The sequence below is a fragment of the Aquarana catesbeiana genome, linkage group LG03 (genome assembly GCF_042186555.1).
Source record: "Aquarana catesbeiana isolate 2022-GZ linkage group LG03, ASM4218655v1, whole genome shotgun sequence".
In the NCBI taxonomy this organism is placed as follows: domain Eukaryota; kingdom Metazoa; phylum Chordata; class Amphibia; order Anura; family Ranidae; genus Aquarana; species Aquarana catesbeiana.
Window position 1 is genome coordinate 276,344,112 of NC_133326.1, and position 27,313 is coordinate 276,371,424.

General features: G+C 43.5%; 1 protein-coding gene across 1 annotated transcript; it reads left to right on the forward strand.

Moving 5' to 3' along the window:
• On the forward strand, nt 1–26,398 carry LOC141132090 (adipocyte plasma membrane-associated protein-like). Its single transcript, XM_073620119.1, has 9 exons — nt 1–71; nt 2,273–2,362; nt 10,626–10,744; nt 13,766–13,864; nt 19,450–19,599; nt 19,834–19,946; nt 23,994–24,154; nt 24,506–24,701; nt 25,538–26,398. Coding segments are annotated over exons 1-9 (1,140 nt in total). The 5' UTR covers nt 1–69; the 3' UTR covers nt 25,748–26,398.
• The last annotated feature ends 915 nt before the right edge of the window (nt 26,399–27,313 follow it).

The following is a 27,313-nucleotide window of genomic DNA, read 5'->3' on the forward strand; positions in this document are numbered from 1 at the left end:
CTCAGCTCCTCTTCATACAGAGCCAGATCCCATCACTCCCTCACAGGACTCCTCATACACCGACAAGACATGTAAGCTGGGTCGGGGGGGGCGGTTTAGTTCTAGGTAGGTAGCTGTGGTGTACACTGCCTCGCTGTGACAATAGGAAATATGAGGGATAAGGAAGGAAGGCTGTGTGTTTTAGAGGGAGAGGAGTGTATGGAATGTATAGTTTACAGCCCTCCTCATACATGGGACATATGAGCATGGCTGGAAATTGTTGGGAATTTTATTACAAGTGCTGGCAGTCTGTATTTCTCACACGCTGAGGAATGGTTGCAGCAGACTCAGTATCATTACACATTGGGGTTGATTTACTAAAACTGGAGAGTGCCAAATCTGGTGGAGCTCTGCATAAAAACCAATCAGCTTCCAGGTTTTACTGTCAAAACGTGAACAAGCTGAAGTTAGAAGCCGACTGGCTACCATGCAGAGCTGCATCAGATTTGGCACTCTCCAGTTTTAGTAAATCAACCCCATTGCTATGTGAAGGAGAGAGAGAGCAGAGATACTGATCATACACACATACAGCACATCTCCCATCACTGGGTATACTGACGATACTGCGCTCGGATTGTCGCAGCAATCTGAGCGCAAGTTTGCCCCCTCTCCTTCCCCCGCAGCCTTCTGGGAAACATCATAGGACTGCGGGATCATTCACAAAGTGCAGCATAGCTCGCGTATGCGCAGTGCGAAACCGGCTGTGACGCTGCTGGTTTACCTTAGTCAAGATGCTGGAGCTTGTAGTGAAGAATCTTTGCTGGTTCTTTGTCAAATATGGCAGAGGAAGAGGGGGATGTAAATAAGTGGAACTTCCCCTTTTTGGTGCCACCGCCGCCTTAAGCTGCAAAGGCAGCGGGCGCAGGGGTGTACACGTGCCGTGGCGGGAATTAAATTCCCTGTTGCGTTTGGCACCAGCCAAGTGCGAACTATTCAAATGAATGGCCCACGCTGCAACACACCCACAATTACGTGCGATGTACATGGTTGCAACGTGGTAGTGTGGCATTTAGGGGGTTAAAACAGGCATTGGGGAGGTACCATATCTCCTCCTCACCACCTGACAAATGCCTCTGTAAAATGATCTGAGCATGAATCACTTTTCAGAGGAGCAGCATTCTTTGGCACATGTGTAATCAATCTCGGAGTCATCCTTTCCACTGGAAACACTTTCTCCTAACTGGAATGGCTTTATCATTTGCTGGAAACAATTAATCTGTAGCGGGGAATGCTTCCTCCTTTGCTGAAAACGCTTCCTTCTTAGCTGGGAATGTTGACTCCTTTTGTTGGAAATGCTTCCTCCTTATCTGGAAACACTTCTTCTTTTGCTGGAAATGCTATCCTTTACACAATGCCTGCAGCAGGCTTCTTTTTTGAATGAAATTGGTCAGCCCATACATTTATGTGGGGACTACTACTTGTATCATAGTACTGGGATCAGAAGTCTGCATGCATGTACCTGAGGACAGTACTTTGCCTAGATACTGTAGTGGGAAGGTAAAACCTGGCAGCAGCCTATACTTGCACCAGATTTCGTCAGAGAAGATAAAAAATAAACCTTTTCTGTAGATTACGGGCACATTTTATTTCCTGTACAATATATGAGTACCGTATTTATCGGCGTATAACACGCACATTCATTTTCAGAGGGAAGTTTCAGGAAAAAAACTTAAATTTTAAATAAGGAACTTTGAAGCAAAATAAGGGTCAGTGCCCATCTGCAGCCTCACCATTGCCTTCAATGCAGCCTGATCAATGCCCATCTGCAGCCTCACAAGTGCCATCAATGCAGCCTCAACAGTCCACATCAGTGCAGCAGCCTCACCATTGCCATCAGTGCAGCCTGATCGATGCCCATCTGCAGTCTAGAGGGGACAGGGAGGGGGGGTGGGATGAGCGCCGACAGATTACATACAGTGAGAATCTCCTATGATAGACAGAACAGTGGTCCAATGGCGGCCCAGGAGATGGGACTTCCTATTACAGAGGCCACCAAGTAAACAGGAGTTTCTCACTGTATGTAATCTGACAGCGCTCATCCCGCCCCCCTCCCTGTCCCCTCCGAGGCAGCTAAAATTGAAGTAGTGGCGTATAACACGCACACGCTATTTGCACCCAATTTTCATGGTGAAAAAGTGAGTGTTATACACCAATAAATACAGTAGTTTTCTGGATCACTGGTAAGTTTTTAATGTCATTTTTTACTATTTTCACTGGCTATTTTTTATTATAGGTATCTTAAATGGGGCTTTTCTGCTGCTCTTCTTGCAGTCGTTGTTGGAATATACCTGTTGCCATCTCCAATAGATCCAGAACCATTCATGTAAGTCCTAAGCTGTCTCAAGATCTATGATGAATTATTTTGTCTTATTTATTTGCCTGTATACAGGGCACTGCCGCTCATAAGGTCAATTGAGGAGGCTGCCTCTGGTGACACTCATGGAGTCACAGTAAGGGACAGCACCGAGGACAGAGTGTTCAAACCAGAGAGCATCGCTGGTTGTTACAGTAGCACCAGCATCCAGTGGTAAAGAAGGGGTCAGGTGGCATCTGCCTCCAACAAGGCATTGGTTGTATGTCATTTATCCACTATCTACCCCACTTATGATTATATCTCACATTTAATGATAGGACCCATTCACACTATGTGCAGCAACTGACGTTTTTCTGCACCTGACCAACACCAGTCACCGCAAGAGCACATAGAAAACAATTGTTTTCACTGTGTCCTATTTACAATACAGCTGCAGTGCAGAGGCTTGAGTGGTGTGTAAATTCTGAATAAAGCTAAAAAAAAATTAGTAGAACAAAAACACAAGCAAGTGTCTTTCCACTTTTATTCATTGTAGGACACAGCTCCAGAACAATAGGTGCAGCTAATCTAAAAGCATGTCTAAGGGGCTGCAACACAAGATTCAGTTCTTTCCTGCGTCCTCAAGAGAAGGATGCAAATTTTCTCTCTTCTTGGGTTTTTTTTTTTTTTTCAGTTTTTTGTTCCTGTTGATGGATTTTTGTTCTTCTCGAGGAAGATTATAGTTTCTTGGATCATTTGTGGTGCTGGGTGACAGGTCAAGTATCATAGATCCGGGTAGTCTTCCTAGCCTCACCAGCAAGTTCATGCCATCCACAGTATAGGGTAGGGATATGCAATTAGCGGACCTCCAGCTGTTGCAAAACTACAAGTCCCATCATGATTCTGCCTCTGGGTGACATGCTTGTGGCTGTCAGAGTCTTGCTATGCCTCATGGGACTTGTAGTTCTGCAACAGCTGGAGGTCCGCTAATTGCATATCCCTGGTATAGGGGGATCAGTTGCGATTGCTCTGCTCAGCAAAGCGGCTGGCAGGGACTCACTACTCGGTAAATGTGTGTGACGGTTAGACCAGGTTCTTCTGTTGTGGCACCGCATATCAGCCAATGCCACCAAGATCATATAGGATCAGAGGTGTTTGGTCCCTCCAACTGGAGATTTCTTTGTTGAAGAACTAAATGCTCCAGGTTTGCCCTCGGGACCATGATTATATTCCTGATTGGGGTAAGGCGCATTGGTTTACATTGTAAGTATTCCTTTGGTCTGGGTGATCTTGCCCCACAGTTTCCCTTTTTGGGGATTTTGAGGACTTCCTAGGGGCTGGCACTGTAACTGTTAAATTCTGTGTCAGGGCTGTGCTCACTTCTATGAGGCTGTATTCTCCCTTACAGGGAGAGTTAACAGTGCCTGAGGGACAGGGGCCACAGCGCCATTTTTTTTTGCCCTTCTGCACTGTTCCAGGCCTGTGGGGGTTGGAGCAGGCTGGGGGGGTGCCATAGGCTGTACACGTTGTGCTGCATTTGTGGCAGACAGCTTCCATATCTACATGCATCCTGCCAGCCACAGGAATGCCAGGCCAAGCGCTCTGCCATAGTGGCTATTGTACAACACGGCCCCTAAGTGGTCGTGAGTAGACAGTTTAGTGTTCCCCCAGCCACCGTTTTAAATGTGGGCATTTGTCCTTTTGTAGTTTTCCTGCCATGGGTGGTTCTCCTCCTCCAGCCAGCGACAGTGGCTACCAGCAGCCATCATTTTAAGTATGGGTGTTTGCCCTTGTGTGGCTCCCACTGAGTACGGTTCTCCTAGATGCGGGGTGATTATTTCCCTCCCCCCAGCAGGAGTGGCTTGTGGCAGGGACATGGCTAACCGGAAGATGTGGGAAATCTTTCACTGAATCTGCCCCGGAACTCTAAACATGGTAGTACGGCAGCAGCCCTCATTTTTAGCAACCTTTCCCACCGCGGGGTTGTCCATCTCCGCAACTGTACACTGTTCCTATAGCCTCCTCTATCAGCATGATTTTCTTGCAGCTGATGCTATAGTTCCATTGCTACTTTGCAAGATGCCTGCAGTCCTGGCTATGCATTGGTTTTATGGGAGCCACAATCCCTTAAGGCTGCTTCCTTCAGGGGCATCGTAGAAGTATGCATGAGGGAGCTTTTATCAAAAGGGGGTCCTCTCCCCTTCCTTCCATCTCTAGGACATTTGCAGCTAACACCTTGTCTTCTGAAGATGCTCCCTCCTTTGAGACCCCACCGACAGGTACAATGCATTTTATGTACGTGGCCCTTGGTGCCCTGATCCGCCTGGTCCTTGCTTTAGCCCTGGTGTTAGACTTTGATCATATGGCTTTGTGGATCAACTGGTTCAGTGTCTTCATCATTTGTGTAACAAGAAACCTTGCACTCTAGACAAATGATCCATCTGTAGGTTTTTCTGCTGTGGTTTTTATGGTGTCTTCTCTAGCTTCCATGCAGTCTGCAGGCCATACTCCCTAACGTACTTACAAAGATGCAGTTGTGGGGAGATGCCTATTTGGGTGCATCTTTGGACAAATTATCAAGAATACCAGCTGCACTTCTACCGCAAGCTCAAAAGAATGACACATGCCACAAGTGTGACCCTCCTTCTCCGCACACAAACATCCTTTTTGAGGCCAGGGTCGACTGTTCCAGGCCCTCCTCCTCCTCCGGGGCAAAACGTGTTAGGCAGCCCAAGGCCTCCACAGCGGCCTTCCAAATGAAGGTGCGCCCTCATCTCTGCCTAAGGTGGGGAGATGTGTTCTGTGGCTGGAACTTGAACGCCTTGCAGTGCGCTGGTCTCACATGTAGTGGGTATGCTCAGTGGTAGCTTCTTTACATCCATGAGTCTTCTAGCCTCTATAGGTTTTGAGGATGTTCACATCTACATCCCCATTTGCTGCACCATTTTTTATTTATTTATTTTTTTTGTGGTGGAAGAGCTACACTACCAGTTCATAGCCCTTCCCTGGGATGTACAACAGCACCACGAGTCTTCTCCAAACTTCTGGTCCCCATGGGTTATCTGGACAACCTGCTTCTACGAGCACTGTCTGCATCCGTCTTGGCGTGTGTTCTGTCCCTCTCATTTGAGAACTTGTTGGATCTGGATTTCCTTCTAGACAGCCCTGTGGCCTGAGTTTTCTTTCTCTTCCTTGCATCCTTTTTTTTTTCTTTTTTTTTTTTTTTGGGCTTCATGGTGACTTTCTTCTAAGCGGTTTCTTACACACTTAAATATTCAGGTCTCTCCAGATAAAGTGAGTTTCTGTCCAAAAAGGCTCTTCCCTCACAAGGCTTCCTAGCTTAGTGGCTTTGGTCTCATTTGGTGCTTCATTTGGCCGGGAACTCCCTTCTGCACCTCAATTGGGGGATCATCAACTTAGACGTCTGTCCATATGGTTGTGGAGTTGTGCTGGATCTTTGATCCATTCTAGGCCTTTGGTCTCTGGGAAGACTGGTCTTCCTGTCAGCATCCTAGCACTTCGGCCAACTTATCTCTCTCCCACTAGTCGTCTCTCCTCAAGGGTTACCCGATCAGGGTACAATTGGAACTGGGCGCAAGCTGGACTGTGGCCCTGGCAGTGTCTCATATTCTCCATTAGCCGGTACTTCTTGTGTGGCCCTATCAGTGGTTCAAATTCTGGGGATGGACTAATGGCTAGTGGACTGTCTTAATCACCAGATATTGTCGGTGTTGGGGCACCCTGAACGTCTATCTCCTGGCCATGACATTGGTAGATTTCCAATGTCATGGCCAGAGCAAGGACAGATGCAGTGGATGCTCCAGTTGCTCAGGGTCACGAGTACTCCTTGATATATGTTCTTTATCCCCTGAGGCTTCTTCCTCGGTTGCTACAATGTTTAGAGTGGGAGAGGATTTCGCTTCTCCTGTTGGCTATGGTATGACCTCAGAGGGCTTGATTCATGATCCTCTATCGGTTGGTCATTGTCACTGCGTGACACCTTCTGCTCTGCCAAGATCCTTTCTTTTTAGATCTGGTTTTCCACGTTGCTCCGCAGTTGATGGATTTACCAACTTGGCTGTTAAGACCCAGTGCTGCAGGATTAGGGCCTGTCTCCAGCAGTCCTTCCATTTGTTGTCTAGAGCATGGCTGCCCACTCCCCGTTTTTTATCTCTCACCACACCTGGTTGGCTTATTTTGCTTACTGTAAGTCTATGGGGGTTCTCCCTGCAAGTTCTTGGTTGCCTGTATCCTGGCCTGCCTTCTGGGGGCATGAATCATCGTGTTTGACCTTAGTGCTGTGAAGAGCCGGGTTTTTTCTTTTCACCCTTGGCCATTTCTTTTTCGGTGTTCCTTGGAGTCCTTTTCCCTGGTCCGTTCCTTTTTTTGGAGGTCACAGGGGTAGTTTCTCCTCTGTGCCTACCTTGCATCCGTGGCCGCCTACATCTTGTTTGGTCAGCCTGGCAAACACCTGCATTTGAACTATATCTGAGATATTCCCCTCTCATCTTTTAGGTTAAAGTGGAGTTCCACCCACATTGTTAACTTTTCACCACCCAGCAGTAAAGAGTGCATTCATTGCAATTTGGCATATCATTGAAAAAAAAAAAAAAAAAACACTTACTGCTGTATTTCTTCATAGTACTTCTTCTTCCTCCTTCTCCTCGGCTGCGGACGCGCGCGTCATTTCCGGCTTTGCAGTGTTTCCTGGGATATGTGTGTAATCAATTCCCAGGAGACAACAGGCATCGCCGGTGTTAAGCCGATACCCATCAGAATATGCAACCGAAGTGACGTTGCGTCGCGACCATCTTGGTACACCCGCACTCATCCGCAGTAAGCCTAGAGTTAGAAGTCAGAAAGCGGACATCTTTATACACCCACCGGAGTTTTGCTTTTCAATTATTTTTAACAATTAACAAAAAAAATAAATAAAATAAATATATATTATACTGTATTTCACTATATAAGCTGAGTTTACTGTTAAAAATAACTGTGAAAAGCAAGACTCCGATGGGTATATAAAGATGTCCGCTTGCCGACTTCTAACGCTAGGCTTACTGCGGATGAGTGCGGGTGTACCAAGATGGCTGCGACGCAACATCACTTCGGTTGCATAGTCTGATGGGTAGTGGCTTTCTGACAGGACACCGGGTCAAAAGATCAAGAGGTGCATGCCAGGCATACAGCATCACTATATCCCGGAAGAGACTGCTAGTGGGCTTCACATGTGCCCACAGTAGAGATGGAAGCGCTCTGCAGAGCAAAAATAAACAGTCATTTTATAAAAACGGGAATTGAGCAGCAATATGTTAAATGACATGGATGTTTTAATATAGTGTAAAAGAACAGATTATTTAAAAAAAAATTTTTAATTTTTTTTTATGTAATTCTGGGTGGAACTCCGCTTTAAGTGTTTTTTTTCTTGGTGACCAATGCCATCCTTTATGTCCTTCAGTGTGTGGGTTAATGGCTCTCCGGTGTGCATCCTTTTTGGTTGTGTACAGGGACAGGTGGTGCTTCGCCCTAGGATGTATCTTTTTTTGCAGTGTGGTGTCGGCTTTCATCTAAGCAAAGTTATGTCTTACCTGCCTTGCGTCCTTTAGAGCTATGGCTCTCCATAGCTTGGATCTGGCTAGGGCTGTTTTTGTCTTCTGCCTTTTGACTACAGCTTTTACTCGGAACTGTGTCTTCCTTTTTTCTCATCCCTGATGGGCCTGACAAGGCCAAGCTGTTTTCATCTTCAGCTATTCCTAGATGGATTCATCATGTGGTTATCCGGGCCTATGCCCTGTCCGAACGGGAAGTTCCCTTCCTTGATACTGCAAGTTCTACCTGGGCGTTTAGTACGTCCTGGGTGTTTTGCTCTGCTTCTGTTGTTCAGGGTTGCAGGCAGCTACCTGGTGGTTCATGTTTATAGGAAGCTCTCAAATGTTGTTGTAGCTGCATTAGCGGATGCCAGCTTGTTGGAGAGTTTTGCTTTATTTGGTTGTCTTGGTTTTTGGGCCCACTTTTCTTCTTTCTGGCACTGCTTTGGGATGTCCCATCCATTATGAAGAGCTGTGTTCTTTCAATAAACAAAAGAGAAAATGGGAATTTTGTACTCACCATAAAACCCTTTTATGATTTCATTGAAGGACACAGAACCCGCACAGTCTCTTTTTGTTCGTCTCTGTGTTATTGTCCTGGTACTGATAGTTACTAACTGAATCCTATGTTGCAGATGGCAGTTTGGCCATCTCCAGGGGGATGCAACTCAAGCATGCTTTTAATTCAGTTACACTTAGCGTCTTGCTCCTGAAAGTTGTGACATCAAACCCATCCGTTATGAGGAAGAGCTGTGTCCAGATGCGTAGCTTGAAGCTTGTGGGCCCCGATGCAAAAGTTGACCTGGGCCCCTCCCCACCACTTCCACCGTGCATGCAGATACACCCACTGCATGCCAAGATACTCAAAGTGGTTTAAGAGTTTGAGTTTCCACACAATATGTGTTGCAATACACTGGCTGATAGCATACCATTGGAAATCCCCATTGGTACCTCTAGTCCATTTGAAAATTAGAATTAACAATATTAATCTCATGGAGAAAATATTTCGCACCTTACATAATACAAATCATTTATATGATAAAAAAATGGGGCCCCTGGTTCAATCATTCTAAACACTTCTTAAACCCTGAATAATAATACTTTGCATCAGAGATCATTGAAAAATATAAGTTGTTTATGGTATTCAAGGATATTACTGTTAACATGTTGGTCAACTATAACAAAGTACATCTATCAACTACTGTATACTTTAGCATAATCTTCCTTACTTGTAAATCTCATGTAATGCATTTCTCTTGACATATATCACTTTTTTGTACCAATGTTTTTTTGTACGCAATAAAAATAGTTTGTAAACAAAAAAAGAGTTTGAGTTTTCAGAGTTCCTCCTCACATCAGAGGACAGGTACCCCTGGCAGGTCACTTGGCAGAACTCCTTTCCCATCCCAGCACTATACAGTTCCTCAACCCCTACCCCCCACGCACTACACAGGGCTGAAATCGCGTTCCTTTGCACACAGTCTGTCAGCCTTAACAGGGTGTATCTGGCTTTTATGTTGTCCTTCTGACCTGTAAAATTCTCTGGTCGGAACGGCAGTGTAGTTGCAGTAGACAGATACACCCTGTGTAGATCGTGGCTGACTGGCTGTGTTGTATGGAATGTGACTGCAGCCCCGCAGAGGAGGAGCAGTATAGAGTGCTGTAATGGGAAAGGAGCTCAGCATTCGGGCATAGCATCCAGGGCGAAGGGGCAGTCAGGGGCCTTCGGGGGAGGGCGCAACTTAGATCTGGGGGGCAAAGCCATGTGACACAGCACACTTTCACATCCTGGGCTGTTCTCACCCCGTGCTCCTCTTCATTCAGGAAATGGCTCGCAGCTTCTCCCCAGCCAATGAGAACGGAAGGGTGTGGACTGTGGAAGGCAAAGTGAAAGCCCAGTACTGGAGCGTGGCTGTGGGGCCCTAGGGCAGATCAGAGTTGGACTTTGTGGAGGATATGATAATATGACAGGGAGAGTGCAGGGCCCCCCTGGAGATAGGGGCGGGGTTGCGATTGTGACCTCTGCAACCCCTTATGCTACGCCCATGGCTGTGTCTATCAATTAACCCAGAGAAAAGGATTTTATGGTGAGTACAAAAATTCTGTTTTTTCTTTCAGTTGCATTTTTAATTTCTTTTTTAACTATTTTATTGGTGTTGTGGTACAATGCCCTGCCACAGTATGTATGAGGCAGTTATAGGAGCGGTTGTAATTAAGAACAGTTCACAAATCTGCCCTATTTTTAGTGAAGAAAGGCAGGTTGGGTGTGCTTATTAGGTAAAATGCTTTCACCTCTGGGGGAAATTGACTAAAACTGTAGCACACAATCTGGAGCAGCTGTGCATAGTAACCAGTCGGTTTCCATCTTCAGCTTGTCAATATTTGAAATTGAAAGTTAGAAGCTGCTTGCCATGTATCCGGTCTTAGTAAATTCCCCTCTTTGTCGCTTTAATTTTCCATACAGACAGTTGAAGGCCTTGGTTGAACATTTTACCAAGGCCAACAACTCAGCATCTTGTGGTAGAGAGATTCTAACTCTGGTTCAAGAACTGCTTCAGCACACAGATTTTCAAGCAGCAGCTAGATCTCTGAGGTTGATGTAGTTTGCAGCTGTGCTCACCTACCTCTGCTCCAATGATAACATTTTGATGGAGTTAGCATTTAGGGCTAGTCATGTTCATTATTTCATGTGTTTACATTTCTAGGTTTGATAAACCTCCACCTTTGGTTGGACCATTGGCTATTAATCGAAGGATCCATCAAGGAAAGAGGCTCTTCTATGGACAACTGAAGGGTCCGGAATCATTTACTAGTGATCATGAAGGTAGAAGAACATAAACAAAATTATTTGTATTATGATTTGATAAATGACTCAACACATGTTCTTGCACTTTGGGATGCAGACTGGCAAAAACTGATAGCAGAAAAGGCTGCATTTATGTTTCTTGAGCTTGTAGGCACAGAACCATAGGCATGTACTCTTTTGGCTTTACTAACTATAGCCTAAGATTTTACTGTTTTAAGTATTAGTAACTAGGTGTGTTTATCGAGGTGCGCTGGATCTGTCAACTTACATATTGTATTATGTCATTGGATTTGTTGAGCACCTCATCTCCTACCTGTCCTTGTTGAAAATTATAAATAATATATTAGAATTAAAAGGAAAAAAAAGAGAGCTGAATTCCTGTACCATGAAAAATGTGTCTGATTCTTGGCTGTCCAGTGTGGTAGGTTTGTTAAATGCAAATCCCATGGTGGATAAAAATGCACATTTATATATATATATATATATATATATATATATATATATATATATATATATATATATATATAATAATTTAACCAGTGCTTTTAGCTGTTTGGCAGTAGTTCTGCTTTAAGCCTAGCCTATCCACTTTATTTAATACTATAGATTAAAAAATGAGATTTGAGATTCTTGTTCTTAAATATTGCCAAGCAACCCCTTCTCTATACAGAAATACAAGACGTTAAAACTGAACTCCAGGAATCATATTTTTTGCACATCTATGTTGGGCCAGCTTGACTACATGTAAATATTCATAACTGATATCTAGAGGGTCACTGGGGAAGCTGTAAATCACTGCAGTAGTCCTTACTAGATACAGTAGGAGCCATGATCTTCTGGGTTCTGTGCACGCTGAACATAATGTTCCCGTCTCTCCACCTCATACAATCAAAGAAGGTCTAATATTCATTGAAAAAGTAAATAAAAGGCGTTCTGTGAATGGTAGAGGAGCTGAGTGAACTGTGTTCAGTAGAGGGAAGCCATTCTCACAGAACCCAAAAGATCACAGTTCTCTCTGTATGTAGTTACTACAGTGATTTACAGTGTCCCCAGTGGCCCACCAGACTTCAGATATGGATACTTCCATTGAGCGATGCTGGCACAATGTAAGTATTCAGAAATATAATTCTTGGAGTTCAGCTTTAACAAATAACTGTTAAAGTGGATGTAAACCCTCTCCTATACTCAGTGAAGTGAACAGCCTCAGATGATACACAGGGATGAAACAAATCTCCCTACACAAGTTTTACTTGTATATCTGCTGTCTTTCCCTTTCTACATTCTTTAGAATTCTCACATCGGGTTTGAATTTTCACTTCTTCATTCAGCTGTAGTTGTGTGTTCTTGGCTTACACTGGGAGACAGCTGATTGGAGGAAGGGCACACACCCCCTCTCCACATTGGCATTTTAGAAAAACTGAACCCACAAATGTCTAAGTGTGTATTCTATCTCGATGGTCATGTGACTTTTACTTGAGTAGCACATAGCCTGTCTCTCCAGCTCCAAAATCTAGGTAGGATTAGCTGTACATACACTGGGCTTAGGGTCTACAGCCGCCTCTCCCAATATTTTGTAAATGTATTGTGACACCCTCTATGCTGGTATGTATGTTTTTTTTTTTTTTTTCTTACTTTGGACAATATTAATAAAATGTGTTCTCTTATTAAGATGATTATTATTATTATTATTATTATTCAGGATTTATATAGCGCCGACAGTTTACGCAGCGCTTTACAACATTAGGGTCTGACAGTACAAGTACAATACAATTCAATACAGGAGGAATCAGAGGGCCCTGCTCATTAGAGCTTACAATCTAGGAGGGAGGGTCAAGTGATACAAAAGGGTAATAGCTGTGGGGGATGAGCTAATGGAGAAAATAGTGCAGTTGTTAGATGGATGCAGGATAGGCTTCTCTGAAGAGGAAAGTTTTCAGGGATCGCCTAAAAGTGGATAAAGTTGGAGACAGTCTGACAGATTGGGGTAGGGAATTCCAGAGGATGGGCGAGGCTCGGGAGAAGTCCTGGAGGCGGATATGGGAGGAGGTGATGAGGGAGCTAGAGAGCAGGAGGTCTTGGGAGGAACGGAGATGGCGTTTAGGTTGGTATTTTGAGACTAGGTTAGTGATGTAGCTGGGGGCACAGTTGTGGATGGCTTTGTAACTTATTGTTAGTATTTTGAATTTAATTCGTTGGGCGAGTGGTAGCCAATGGAGGGATTGGCAGAGAGGGGTAGCAGACACTGAGCGGTTTGTAAGGTGGATGAGTCTGGCAGCAGCATTCATGATGGACTGAAGGGGGGATAGTCTGTTTAAAGGTAAGCCAATGAGGAGTGAGTTGCAGTAGTCAAGGCGAGAGATAACCAGGGAGTGAATCAGGAGCTTTGTGGTTTCATTGGTTAGAAAGGGACGTAGTTTAGAGATGTTGCGGAGGTTGAGGCGGCAAGCTTTGGAAAGTGATTGGATGTGGGGCTGAAAGGAGAGTTCAGAATCCAGGATAACACCTAGTACCCTGACATGTGGGGACGGGTGGATGGTTTTGCCATTGCTCTTGACAGAGAAGTCGGGGGGAAGAGGAATGTGGGATAAGATAGGAGGAATGGGATATACCCATTTTTGGGTTTTTAGTTTTCAACTAATAAATAACAGCCAAGTAATTGTATGGGTGTAGGGAATATAGTTGTCTTCATCAAAATTAAATACAAAATGCCAATTTTAAGATCAGCAACCAGGTTTGCTTGAAAAACATCATTAATAGTAGCAATGATGTTCCTCCAAGATCAGAATAATTTAGGGCAGTTCTAAAGCATATGTATCAAAGTGCCAGTTCTGCCTCATACCTGGCACACAGGGGAGTATCTCTTTGACCCCAGTATTGTCATTTTTGTGGTGAATGGTAGCTCCTATGCAGGATAAAGAGTTAAAACATCTGACCATTATTTTTATCTGATAATGATCCCAAAACCTCCTACACAGTAGAGGGAAACCCAACACAGTCTTTGTAGTTTTGTGATGGTCACCGGAATGTGCAATTCTTTAGGTAACCTTTACACTGGCACTGTGGATGGAAAGTTGTGGCAGATTCGTGGAGAACACTTACAACTCATAACCCAGATGGGGAAGAATGTGTCGGGTTGTGGTGAGTTATCCAAGCAACTTTTTTGTACACTTCTATGTCTTAAAAAATACTCTGTCGCTAATCAAAAAAATATATGTGGCGCTACCTCATGTGAAATATGACAGAAAAAAATGTGTACTAAAAATGATCAAAAATCAAATAGAATGGACTGAAAAAATCCACAATATAACATATAGAAACAAAATGATATAACAATGACATAAATATATGCACAATAATGATAAATACCAGGACCTCACTACAAAAAGTGCATAGGTGCATAAAATGCACAATAAGATCGTAGAATATTCAGATCAATAACGATAACATAAATAAATGTGCAAAGCCATACATAATAGCGTGACCACATTAGTAAAAGTACATGAATGCCAAACATAAATTAAAAATCACAAAAAGGCTTCATCCATTGGATGAAGCCTTTTTGTGATTTTTAATTTATGTTTGGCATTTATGCACTATGCACTTTTACTAATGAGGTCACGCTATTATGTATGGCTTTGCACATTTATTTATGTTATCGTTATTGATCTGAATATTCTATGATCTTATTGTTCATTTTATGCACCTATGCACTTTTTGTAGTGAGTTCCTGGTATTTATCATTATTGCGCATATATTTATGTCATTGTTATATCATTTTGTCTCTATATGTTATTTTGTAGATTTTTTCAGTCCATTCTATTTGATTTTGGATCATTTTTAGTACACCTTTTTATCTGTCATCATATTTCACATGAGGTAGCGCCACATATTTAATATAGATTTGCCTTGGGTTTTGTGAGTACACTCCTGTATGTTGGCAGCTTCCCGTGTCTGTTAAAGAGTGTGGTTTTTGCGCACTAGGCTTTACGTTTGTTGTAATCAAAAAAAGCTACTAACAGGTATAGAGTGGAGGCACTTATTGGATGTGCCAGGGCTTTGTCCATTTAGAATGGCCCAGCAGATTCTACCACAGAAGAAAGGAATAAGATGCATCAGGTGTTGTGCTGGTACCTGTAGTCAAACATGTAAACCGATTCACAAGACACAGCTTACCTGCTTTGTGGCTCTTATTATATGTGCTTTCATTTTGCTTTCTTGGCTCTCCCTCTATTCAATTCACCATAAATGCTGGTATCTTATTTAATTTGCAGCCTAATGTGGGCATGTGTCCACTGGTTGCTTTTTGAGTCTGCGGCATCCTCAACCGCACACATTGAGCCACAAGAAAAGCTGCACAGCAAATAAATGATGTGCCAACAGAATGCGTCAACCAGTAGGATTGGGAAACACTTGATGATGATGTCTGCAAGGAAGTAAAATCCCAAGGCCATTTACTATGTAATATACAGTACATGCCTCATAAAGTAAAAAAACCTAAAATTTCCTTTACCTCCCTGACTGAGTCAGATCCTTTCTCATTTCATTTGTGTATTACATGCTCTTTTTCCAGGCATTGCAGTTCACATTGGTATGGTTTGGGCAGCAGAGAAATCCAGAAAGCAGTGGGCAGGTCTAGTTGTGGCCAGGTGCTGAATCAGCAATGACAATAACCATGCTGCCTACAACATTTGCTCTGTTAAACAGGCAGGCACAGCCTACATGAGGGTGACAGCTCTACTCTGAATTCAGGATCAGTGCAGCATCGTTGCCACACCAGGATGTTCACTGTTAAAAAGCCTTATTCGAGTTTATTGAAGTCTCCAATATGTAAACTCTTCCACTTGGCTCACAGAGGAGTAATGTGTTTTAATCCATCCAGAGCTTACTCATAGGATGAGGATCACCTGTGACCAATAAGACCAATCAACTAGCTAGGTGGATGATTCTTAAAATCAAGCATTATACCGATGCACAGTGACATGTATTAGACACAGGCTCATTACTAACAAAGACACATTATTAACAGATATTTTGGAAAATGCCAGACTTCACTGATAACTTCATTTTATCAAGTGCATCAACCCAAATACATATCTCAGTATGAAGGAAGATGTCCCTGTGGCCGCACAACCATATCATCCCAAGGTATGGTAGTGAATGGCAACCTCAGCTTGGGCTCTGGCCGGGCCATGCCCCAGATACATATATTATTGCTGTAGCAAGGCTCTTTGTATTAATATATCAACACACAATAATTATGAATGAATAAATGAGTCTGTGTCTACATGTCTCTGTGAATTTGTGGGTGGAATCCGTGGACTGGCCAGCGATCTCTGGGAGCCAGCACCTTGAGTCGGACGATGTGCCTGCAGCGGAACACTATCCTCTACATTCCATCACAGGATGTTGTTCAAGTGAACTTCACTGACCGGCTCAATAGGTATTTGAAAGGCTTTGCAGGGGAACTACAAGAGAACTGAAAATGCAGATGGACTTATAATTAAGTGCTGCAGCACATATTTTTTAATGGGAGGTGGTACGCTGTTCCCCAGCTTCCTGCACATCTACAAGCACCCACACGACATACTTGTGGGAAGAGAAGATACAGCCCACCGCTATTCTGTGGCTCTTGCGCCCACACATAGATCCCACCACTCTACCTGTATGTAAGGCTGTCTTTCCTCCCCCTACTGTGGCTAGGTTTGCCATTTTTTTCTTCAAGCCAAACCCGAACACTTAAACATTTTTTGTTTTAGTTCACACTATAGGATTGTAACAGACCTGGGACACCTTTGGGCACTCCAAAGAGAATAGTAATGCGGCGCACATAGTGTCCCCTCACCCTCCTGTCAAGCCCCGTTCTGAGACACATTCCTGTTTAAATAATAATGGACACATGATTCAAAACCCAGACTGGGTGAATCCCGGACAGGTGGCAACCCTAACTGTGACCTGAATGTGACGTTATCACATACAGGTTGTAGATCCTGCCTCCCTGATTGGCACGGTGCAGCGCCTACACTCTTGTTGTGGTAGAAATGGGAGGAGCTAGTTTCCTGAGCAACTCAACACCAAACATTAAATATTTAAGTGTGTGTGTGGGGGGGGGGGGGGCAGGGTACTCGGCCTCCCTGCTCCCTTCTGGAACATGATGCTGCCTGTGTGGCTGTGGCCAGAGTCCCCAGGACCATGTGACCTTCTCCCATGTTCTTCTGGATGATGTTGCTGCCTTTGTTGATCTGGGCTGCGCCAGGCCATACAGGCCCCCTATGGGCTCTGTGATCTTCGACCCTGAGCTTTCTGCATTCTTCCTATGCTGTAATGACCTTTCCTGTGTGGACCTGCACTCAGAGGCGGCTCTAGGCTTTGTGAGGCCTTAGGCAAAACCTAGACACAAGGCCCCCCTAACGCCCATAATGGGAAAAATTAATTTAAGAAATAAAAAAAAAATGAACAGTATAAATTACATATATTAAAGTGATTGTAAAGGATCGTGTTTTTTTTTTTAAAGAAAATAACAAATATGTCATACTTACCTCCACTGTGCAGCTTGTTTTGCACAGAGTGGCCTCAAACATCCTCTTCTGGGGTCCCCCTGCGGCTCTCACGGCTCCTCCCTGCATCAGATAACCCCCTAGGAGAAGCGCTTTCCCGAGGGGGTTACCTTTCGGGCGCACTCCCGAATCCAGCATTTGCATCCATAGATGCAAATGCTGGACTCGGCCCCGCCCCCCGCGTCATTGGATTTGATTGACAGCAGCGGGAGCCAATGGCTGCACTGCTATCAATCTATCCAATCAAGAGCCTGGACCCTGTGGAGAAAGGGACAGCGCGTCCCCGCCGAAGAGATGAAGGGGCTCAGTTAAGTAAAATGGGAGGGCTGGGGGGCCGGTGAATGCCAGGTGTTTTTTTCACCCTAATGCATAGGATGCATTAAGGTGAAAAAACATGAGGGTTTACAACCCCTTTAAGATCTTTAAATCTCTCTCTATCTCGGTGCTGGTGTCAGAACCCTCTATCTTGGTGCTGGTGTCAGAGCTCTCTATCTCGGTGCTGGTGTCAGCGCTCTCTATTTCGGTACAGCACTCATGAGGCCTCCTTTGCTGTACCTTCCTTTTCATCTTTCACTCCTCGCCACTGCATGCCAGATGCCTCCTCCGGGTGTTGCAGGACTCCACTGAGCACTCCAGTTATGGGGGGGATGGCTGGGGGAGGTGCGATCTGTGTCCCCGGTGCAGCGGGAATTGTGCTAACATTTTGCTCCGGCTGCTAGAATCTCCTCCCCCGGACAACACAGAGCTGGCCCCGCCTCCTCCTGAAGACACAGCCATGCTTCGTCCCCTCTCTCCACTGCCTGGTCGTGGAGCTCACAGGCAATGTTAACCTGCTGCTGGCCAGAGCTTAATGCGGCATTGTTGTCAGCAGAGGCGGCTCTTAAATTAGGCGATCGAGAGGCCGCTGTAAATGCGAGACCTTAGGCGACCACCTTATTTGCCTAATTAGAGAGCCAGGTTTCATCAACCCCAGGAGCCTGTTATTATCCTCCTGCGGCTCCCTGATTCCCATTCTCTTCTGCAATGCTGATGTCTGGGGGCCTGCGGGCAGGTGCATAGGATGACCCCTCTATCTCCCTAGACCAGGAAGCCTCCTGTACCCAGATCCACCCTGCTGCCCTGCGAACTTGCTGCCTTAGGGCACTCTGAGCAGTGGCTGGGTACACAAGAGCTGTACCCTGGTGATTCTTCTACTTTACGAGTACCGCCTGTGGGGCTAGGCCACACAAGACCCTCCTGTTTTGTCCCCCCCCCCCGCAATGTGTTACCTTCAAGGACCCTGATTGAGGCCAGGCCACACAAGGACCCTGTGATCTGCTGCCCTTTAAATACCTTCATGCTGTTTCAGTTCTATAATGTGCTACCTGTGTAGACCCTGAGTTGAGGTCAGGCCACACAAGACCTTCCTTCTGTGTTCCCCTCCTGCCATGTGCTACCTGCATGGACCCTGAGCTGAGGCCAAGCCACATGAGACCATTCTGCTGTGCTTCTCCCTCCTGTGACCTAGAAGATTCTGATACTATCCTTGTTGTATCGTGTTGCTGTTGGTCCTGCTGTGCCCTGTGTCCCCCCTGGAAATATCCCCTTATATTCTGTATTGTTGCCTGTGGCTCCTTCAAATTAACCCTAGCTCAGACTGCTTTCACTGTAACTCTGGATTTAACCTTACTGTTCCAGAGTACTGCTTTGGGTCCCTGTTACTGCCTGTGACCTCGTTACCTATCAGTCTTCGCTGGATCTGTGATTGCACCCCTTTGCCCAAAACCCATGTGTGGTAAACCCCTCAATAAAAGAACCCCTTAGCAGAAGGGGTTAAAACTACTTGGTTTCAGCATGCCCTTCTGTTCCCTACTTTAGACCTAAGTTAGATTAGAAGTAAATTAAAAAAATCATTTTAGCACGATTGCAGTGCTTCCTGGATAGCATTTTTTTTGTTTTTGTGTTTTTTTTTACATAACTTGGTTCTTGGAAGCACTGCTTCTTACAAAATAAAAAAAGAAACCCTGCTACTTTTCTGGTCATGATATTTCTGGTGATGATCAGAGTGTAGCCAGGATACGCATTTAAAAGAGGGGGCCAACTGTTGGTTGAAGAATATCTTCTTTCATATCACTCATAATTAGAATACCAGTACTTGAGACTAAGTGCAAATGTTTCTTTTCTTTGCAGGCATTCCTGAGTATGAGCCAGTGTGTGGACGTCCACATGGAGTACGATTAGACAGCAATGGATATCTAATTGTAGCTGATTCCTATTTTGGATTGTTCAGGGTGCATCCGCAGACTGGAGAAAAAGAACATCTTATCTCTAACAAAGAAGGTAACTAGGCAGAGAAACTGAAAAAACAGACTGGAGTGCAGGTACAGTAACTGTGCATGGATATATACCAGTCAGGAGTTTACTTATTTTAATATTTGTACAAGATGTTTATTGTGACTGCAGCATGCACTTATTAGGAAAAAATAAAAATGATTTTGAGGATGTGGGCAGCTTTGTCAGATTTATTATGTACAAAAAACTGAATTCTTTAAAGTAATACACAAATCTTTGCAGGGGTGGATGGAATACCATTCAAATTTTTGAATGGACTTGCATTGTCCCAAAATGGCACTATATTTTTTACAGACTCGAGCAGCAAATGGGGTAGACGACATCACAAATATGAGGTAAGATGACCTTTTTAGTGCTGACATCTGCAAAGTATCTTTGTTGCCAATTTACTTTGAATTGTCAAGTAAATCTTACTATTCTTAACATCCCCTCACCCAATTCTCCCTGTGTCAGAAAGCGACTGCTGCAGGGGAGAGGAGGGAGCACCGACAACAACTGAGCCACTGGGGCCTGGTGAATCCAGGAATGTGTTTTGCAAGATCGTATCCCATGGTTGTATAGTGAATATTCCAAAATAGTGTTCTAAAGTAATTCTAGTTTGCCACTTTTACCAGAAAAAAATGATCTGTCATTTTGAACCAGTGTTTGGTCAACATAAGGGTCATGGAAGAGATAAAGAATCTGAGGCATCCAGCTCATCTTTATGAGTTTTGCCTTTTCTGTTAGTTTGTTAAATGAGAAAAAGTGTGGCTTTTCGAAAAAACTAACCGTCATACTAACCTAGATGGCTGGAGCTATATTCCGATGCTGTAGCTGTCCCCTGCCATCTCTACGCCGAGAATTGAGCGATCAAAGACCGCTGATTGCTCAGTTCTCAGACTCTAAGCTGGTGGTAGACAGTCAGTCATGGCTCTGTGCTCATTGGAGCACCAAACTGTAGAGGGGATGTGAGTGGCTGGCTCAGGCTCTGAGAGGCTGAGCCACCTGCTGGCCAGGCATCTGGGCGGATCCCGACATTATTATCAAGCTCCCTGCAGAGCCTGGACCAGCTGACTTTAGCCCGCTGTCAGCTGAATTTGGGTCACAGGAGTGCAGAACTAAGTGCACTCTTGTGACCCACAGGAGAAGTATTGTCAAAAGAGCTTTAGCCATACTTCTTAATTAGGAGAAGTAGGTAGAGAAAAATTTGATCCCCTGCTGAATTTGTACGTTTGCCCACTGAAAAAGAAATGATCAATCTATAATTTTAATGGTAGGTTTATTTTAACAGTGAGAGACAGAACAACAACAAAAATATCCAGAAAAAACTCATTTAGAAAAAGTTATAATTTGCTTTGCATTTTAATGAGTGAAATAAGTATTTGATCCCCTATCAATCAGCAAGAGTTCTGGCTCTCGGGTTCCTTCTATAGAGGTAACGAGCTGAGATTAGAGCACCCTCTTAAAGGGAGTGCTCCTAATCTCAGCTTGTTACCTGTATAAAAGACACCTGTCCACCGAAGCATTCAATCAATTGAGATTACATTCTCTCCACCATGGCCAAGACCAAAGAGCTGTCCAAGGATGTCAGGGACAAGATTGTAGACCTACACAAGGCTGGAATGGGCTACAAGACCATCGCCAAGCAGCTTGGTAAGAGGGTGACAACAATTGGTGTGATTATTTCCAAATGTAAGAAACATAAAATAACTGTCAGTCTCCCTCAGTCTGGGGCTCCATGCAGATCTCACCTCGTGGAGTTTCAATGATTATGAAAATGGTGAGGAAGCAACCCAGAACTACATGGGAGAATCTTGTCAATGATCTCAAGGCAGCTGGGACCATAGTCACCAAAAAAAAATCGCTGTAAAAACGCAGTACTTGCGTTTTGGATGCAGGCCCATTGAAGTCTATTACATTCAAAATGCTGCATTTTGCATGAAAAAAGGTCCCCAACCCTTTCCAAAAATGCAGAGGCACAAAAATGCATTGATGTGAACGTGTTCCATAGGAACTTATGTTAAAAAAAAAATTCCCTGCATTTCTGCAAAATGCAAAAAGCATCAAAAAAACGCATTCGTGTGAATCGAGCCTTACAGATGAAAATCCCATAATTAGTTTGGGAATGCAGTTGATCTGTGGAAAGAGTGTCAGCCAAAATAGGTTTAAAATGTTAGTTCACCTCCAATGAGAATAGCCCAAATCTCTATGTATTACAGCTTCCTCTGTACATTAATACGCTGCCCTCTGTTTTGTAAAAAAGAATGCTTACTTTTTAAGCTGCTTATTCCATTAAACTCCCCTTTCTGCCCTGCAGATGGCTGGACATATGGTGCATTGGATGCATAGCCCTGGCAACTTAGGAATAAGTACTCGTCTTTGTTCCCTACCCACGCATGCTCAGTCAACCCTTTCTTGAAGCTCAGTGTTCAGCAAGAGCGTAAGAAAGGAAACTATGCTTGCATGGGTAGGGAACAAAGTCATGTGCTTGTTAGTGAGTTGCCAGGGCTGTGCATTTAACACTCCGTATATCCTGCCATCTCCAGTATGGAGGGGGAAGGACAACGGAGTAAGCGGCTTAAAAAAATATGGCATTGTTATACAAAATGGAGGACTGTATATAAATGGACTGAGAAAGCTTTATCTATAGGGATTTTTTGGCACTTAAAGACTAAAGGGTTAGTTCACCTTTATTGTCATCTCCTACCCCAGTCCACTGTGAGTGAGCAGTATCTGGTATAAGCAATGAGGCAAAACGGTGACCCATAGTAACACAGCAGTAACAGAGTGGAAGTTGGATGATTATAAATGTTCCGATTACTGAAACAATCCACTTTATCTCCAACACCGATTATAATCAAGTGTGTATTGTTACACGTTTATTGTATTTGATATTTAATATCTCTCAGATATGATCTGGGTTAAATGAGAGTTCTTTGACCATGTGTGAAAGTTTTAACACAATAACAAATATTTATTGGTATAGTAAAATAGGCCTAGACCAGGGATATGCAATTAGCGGACCTCCAGCTGTTGCAAAACTACAAGTCCCATCATGCCTCTACCTCTGGGTGTCATGCTTGTGGCTGTCAGTCTTGCTATGCATCATGGGACTTGTAGTTCTGCAACAGCTGGAGGTCCACTAATTGCCTATCCTTGGCTTAGACTAATACAATCTATTTGTACAGGGAAAGGGTAAAAATCATGGATTACAAGAAGGAATACAGAGTATATTCCTTACAACATTATTCTACAAACAGTAGGACATAAAAGACTCAAGACCAGAGATTCCCCATATTTACCATTCCCATAGAGGTTCCATTCACGCGACTGCTCCCCCATAGTGTGTTTTTCACTCCCATCTTGTCTGTGTATATCATTACATTCTGATGCCTCATTGGTTGGCAAGGCGTGGCTCTGATTGGTGGACTTCCCTATTCCTAGTTTAGGACTGGCTACATCTCCAATCCCTATACTTTGCCTGAGTCAGCCCCCTTTAATGCAAATCCTTGTCCCAGACTATTTTGAGCAGGAAAGTAGATGACATTTTCAGGAAAATTAAGTATACACGATGGACTGGCCACGGCCCCTCATTGCATATTCAAACATGGGATCCTTTGAAGTGAGTATGTGTAGAACAATGAGATTTGGGTCCCATTGTTTGTATACCTAAGCTTAGGCACCGAATTGTCTGTCTTTGAAGCTATGTTGCACGCCCTCCATAGATACAAGCTAAATGAAATATATTCATAATTACAATATTTTAAAGCTGTTAATGGAGATTTCACATAAACTCATAAGGCAACAGTATCCTACAAGCCTGCATGTTTGTGCCTTGCAGGAACCCCGAGGCTAGACACACCATGCTGGTTTTACACACAGGCACAGTAGCCTATTGAATTGAGAGGGCTGCTGTGTCTACGGAAATACAGGGAAAGTGTTCCTGCAATTTTTCCAGCCACAGGGCAACTGCATAGCACAATGTGGTTCCTAGCTTGGGAAACCACACTGCAGTTTCTAGTGCTTGGGCTGCCATTAGGAATTAATGGCACCCCCCATGTCTCTGCTAATAGCAGCACATTTGTGCTGTGGGTGCAGGAAAGTGTGTGATTACATGCAGTCCTGCACTTGTATATAGTGTAAACCTAGCCTGAGTGATAATTTTGTCTCAAGGAAACGGGTCATTGTTAGAACAGAACATGACAAAAGGCTTTTCAATCGAAGCGTATTTGCTGGTGCTGCATGCAAACAGATGAAAATCACTTATTGTATTAGTATACATTTAGTGGCTTTCCATTTGCTAAATTTAAAAGAGGCCACTCCAAGAATAACACAATTGCCATAGCACTTTTTTCATAGTAGTTGTATGATTTTCTTTCTACTCTCATTGTGCAATAATTTAGGTATTAGAAACAAATCACTGTGGAAGACTCATATGTTATGATATAGTGAAGAAAGAGGCAAAGACGTTGCTGGAAGACCTGTATATGGCTAATGGGTTGGCCTTATCACCAGAGGAAGACTATTTATTAATAGCGGAGACCAGCATCGCCAGGATCTTGCGGTATGTTGTGACCTGTTACTGGCCTTGGCTTATATTGTATGACATTATGTATTGACTTTAGGAAATTAGCATCAGGGGCCATCTGTCATTTCTCTAGTGATTGCTATAATTAAAAGGAAGAATCTGAATGTATTTTCAATTCATAACCGCTTTGAATATATAAAATACTGCCTAATGTTAAACGTAATGAGAGGCTGTTTTTCTGCTATCACAAAGAGCAGCATTGCTTACATAATGTTTCAGTAAATCCTTTACCAAGAAACAACTTTTCTTTTCTTTTTTCCTGCAAAGTGCATTCTCTTCTTTACACAGCCTGTCATGATGCATTCTTTCATTGTTTTGTCCACACAGCTATTGGTTATCTGGCAGTAAAGTGGGTATAAAAGAGGTTTTTGTGGACAATCTGCCAGGCTACCCAGATAACATCCGGATCTCTAGTATGGGTACATATAGAGTTGGCTTGACAACAACACGATTTCCTGGATTCTTCCCGCCATTTCTGGATGCAATTGCGCCCTACCCTGCACTAAAGAGATTCATTGTCAAGGTATGGATAAAGTTTTAACTTGTGTTACTCTGACCTCACAGTCCAAATTCAGAAATAAAAATTGGCATGTTATGTGCATTTTTAGGTGCACAAATAGCTGCTGCTCAGAAATATTAAAAATTGCATCGATTGCTATCGAAGGAGATGCAGTACTCACTTTTGTTGCCAGCGGTTTAGACATTAATGGCTGTGTGTTGAGTTATATTGAGAGCACAGCAAATTTATACTGTTATACAAGCTGTACACTCACTACTTTACATTGTAGCAAAGTGTCATTTCTTCAGTGTTGTCACATGAAAAGATATAATATTTACAAAAATGTGAGGGGTGTGCTCACTTTTGTGAGAAACTGTATCTAAAAAAAAAAAAAACATTTACAGTGACTTTAGTTTCCCCCCAAAATTATAAAAGAGCAGACAGAGACAGGGGCATTAGGATAATGTGGAACGCAAGTCTGTAGGATGGATAACCTAAAATGGACACTGAAGCTTAATGCAAGAAAATACACATAGGGAGGGGGACTTGGGATTTTGCCATACCCAGAAGCACACTTACAAAAATCAGGCCAAGCGCTTCATTGAAAAAGCGTTCTGAAAATTTGTGGCAACAATGTATACAAGAATTATTTTGTTTTCTAATGGGTGACAAACAATCGTTCTTAAATGAGACATAATTTTTACCTTTAGAAAAAAGAAACACAACATGCTGCTAAGATATTACCTATATCTACATAATTAACTTTGATTTGCTGAACCGCACACAGGATGGACTGTGGAATAGCGGGAACCTCTAAATCATATTCTCCATTTAATACCGCTGTTCATGGAAATTTGTAGGTGACACCACTGGCAGCGTACAGCTTTCTGCTGAAAAAACACGGCTTGTTCCTGGAAGTGAACCAGAACGGGGAAATAGTGGACAGTTTTCATGATCCGGATGGAAGTGTGACATGGGCAATCAGCGATGTGTATGAGCACCAAGGACAGCTGTATCTGGGTAACACTGACTTACCCTTCCTTGTAGTTTTGACAAGGGAGAGAAAATAATGTTGTGCATCCGAGTACACACATGGCAGGTTTTTCATTTTATCATTTAGGCCTCATGCACACAGGGTGTTTAAAAAAAAATAATAGTGGCATTTTTACTGCTTCTAAAGGCCTATGTGTCCTTGCACATATAGGAGTTTATGGCAGAAAAATTATAGACACAACAAAACTCTAAGCTTGTTTAGTGCTCAAGTGTTCATTTATTCCAATGGCCAGAAAAAATAAATATTCTGGCCAATGGAATGAATACCTACCCAAATGCTTTAAGTGGTTGTAAATTGCTCCAGTAAAAAAAGAAGAAAAAAACTTTTCTCCTGTAAGCCTATTGTATAATGTGCTTGAATGCATCGCATACTAGCACATTATGAAATACTAACATTAGAACAAAGCCCTCCAGTGGCATGCTGTTACCGCTGCCAGGGCTTCCATCTTCCCCCAGTCTTCCTTCTGGGTTCGCAGATTCTGGCTGTGTGAATGGGCCCGATGACGTCACGCCCTCGGTTCCAGCAAGGTGCTCTGAAGTTCCCGCACAGTATGCCGGACCTTCAGAACACATGCATCGGTGATGTCACCGGCTGCATCATGTGAATATCTCTAATTTGACTGCAATAAAATAAAAAAAAATCACAAAGTGGACTTTACTACTAATAATAACAAAGGTAGCAGCGCTAATATCCCTAAGTGAGCCGCATTAAATGTTGAAATTAACCTTAGTATTTAACAAAGGAAAAAACATTTTTTACAAGCAGTGAATATCACCAAACTTATTAAATAATGTCCACATTCATTAATGTAACACAAACAGAGCAGATATTAGTCCTAAAATAATATTCCAAAAGAATTGTATTCCAAAGAAATAGAGGTGTGTTGTGAGAAGACCAGGACCCAGCTCCGGTTTTCAGCGTAATGAATAAGTAATAGGGTAACCTTTCCTCCACCGCACCACTGTGATATTCAATAAGAAGTGCGCGCTTACCACAAGGCAAGCCCAGGAGAGCTTGCGACCTTAACCCGGTCGGGGCCTTTAACTGGACGAACCAGAGGGGAAAAAACTCCACTTCCTACTGCCAGGGGGAATGTTGGATGACACAGCTCCACCAAGCATCAAGGATCGGTCACACCATGGAGGGAAATATGAATAGCTCCAAGTACCGGGGATGGTTCCCATTCACAGGCTCCCCGGAAAAAGAAATGGAAACACCATAGCGTAATCCTGGTACTACCATTTATTTAAAAAATGTTGAAAAGGTACTTACAATATAGCAGAGTCAAAACAGCATAAAATCAGCCGGCCGGCTTAAACAGTCACCCGTCCTACGCAGCACGTCAGCTGACGTGCTGCATGTACCGACTGTAGGACGGGTGACTGTTTAAGCCAGCCGGGTGATTTTATGCTGTTTTGACTCTGCTATATTGTAAGTACCTTTTCAACATTTTTTTAATAAATGGTAGTACCAGGATTACGCTATGGTGTTTCCATTTCTTTTTCCGGGGAGCCTGTGAATGGGAACCATCCCCGGTACTTGGAGCTATTCATATTTCCCTCCATGGTGTGACCGATCCTTG

Coding starts and splice junctions, on each gene's coding strand:
- LOC141132090 (XM_073620119.1), top strand. Junction 13,865..19,449: donor GAAGAATGTGTCGGGTTGTG/GTGAGTTATCCA, acceptor TTTTCTTTGCAG/GCATTCCTGAGTATGAGCCA. Junction 19,600..19,833: donor TCTTATCTCTAACAAAGAAG/GTAACTAGGCAG, acceptor AAATCTTTGCAG/GGGTGGATGGAATACCATTC.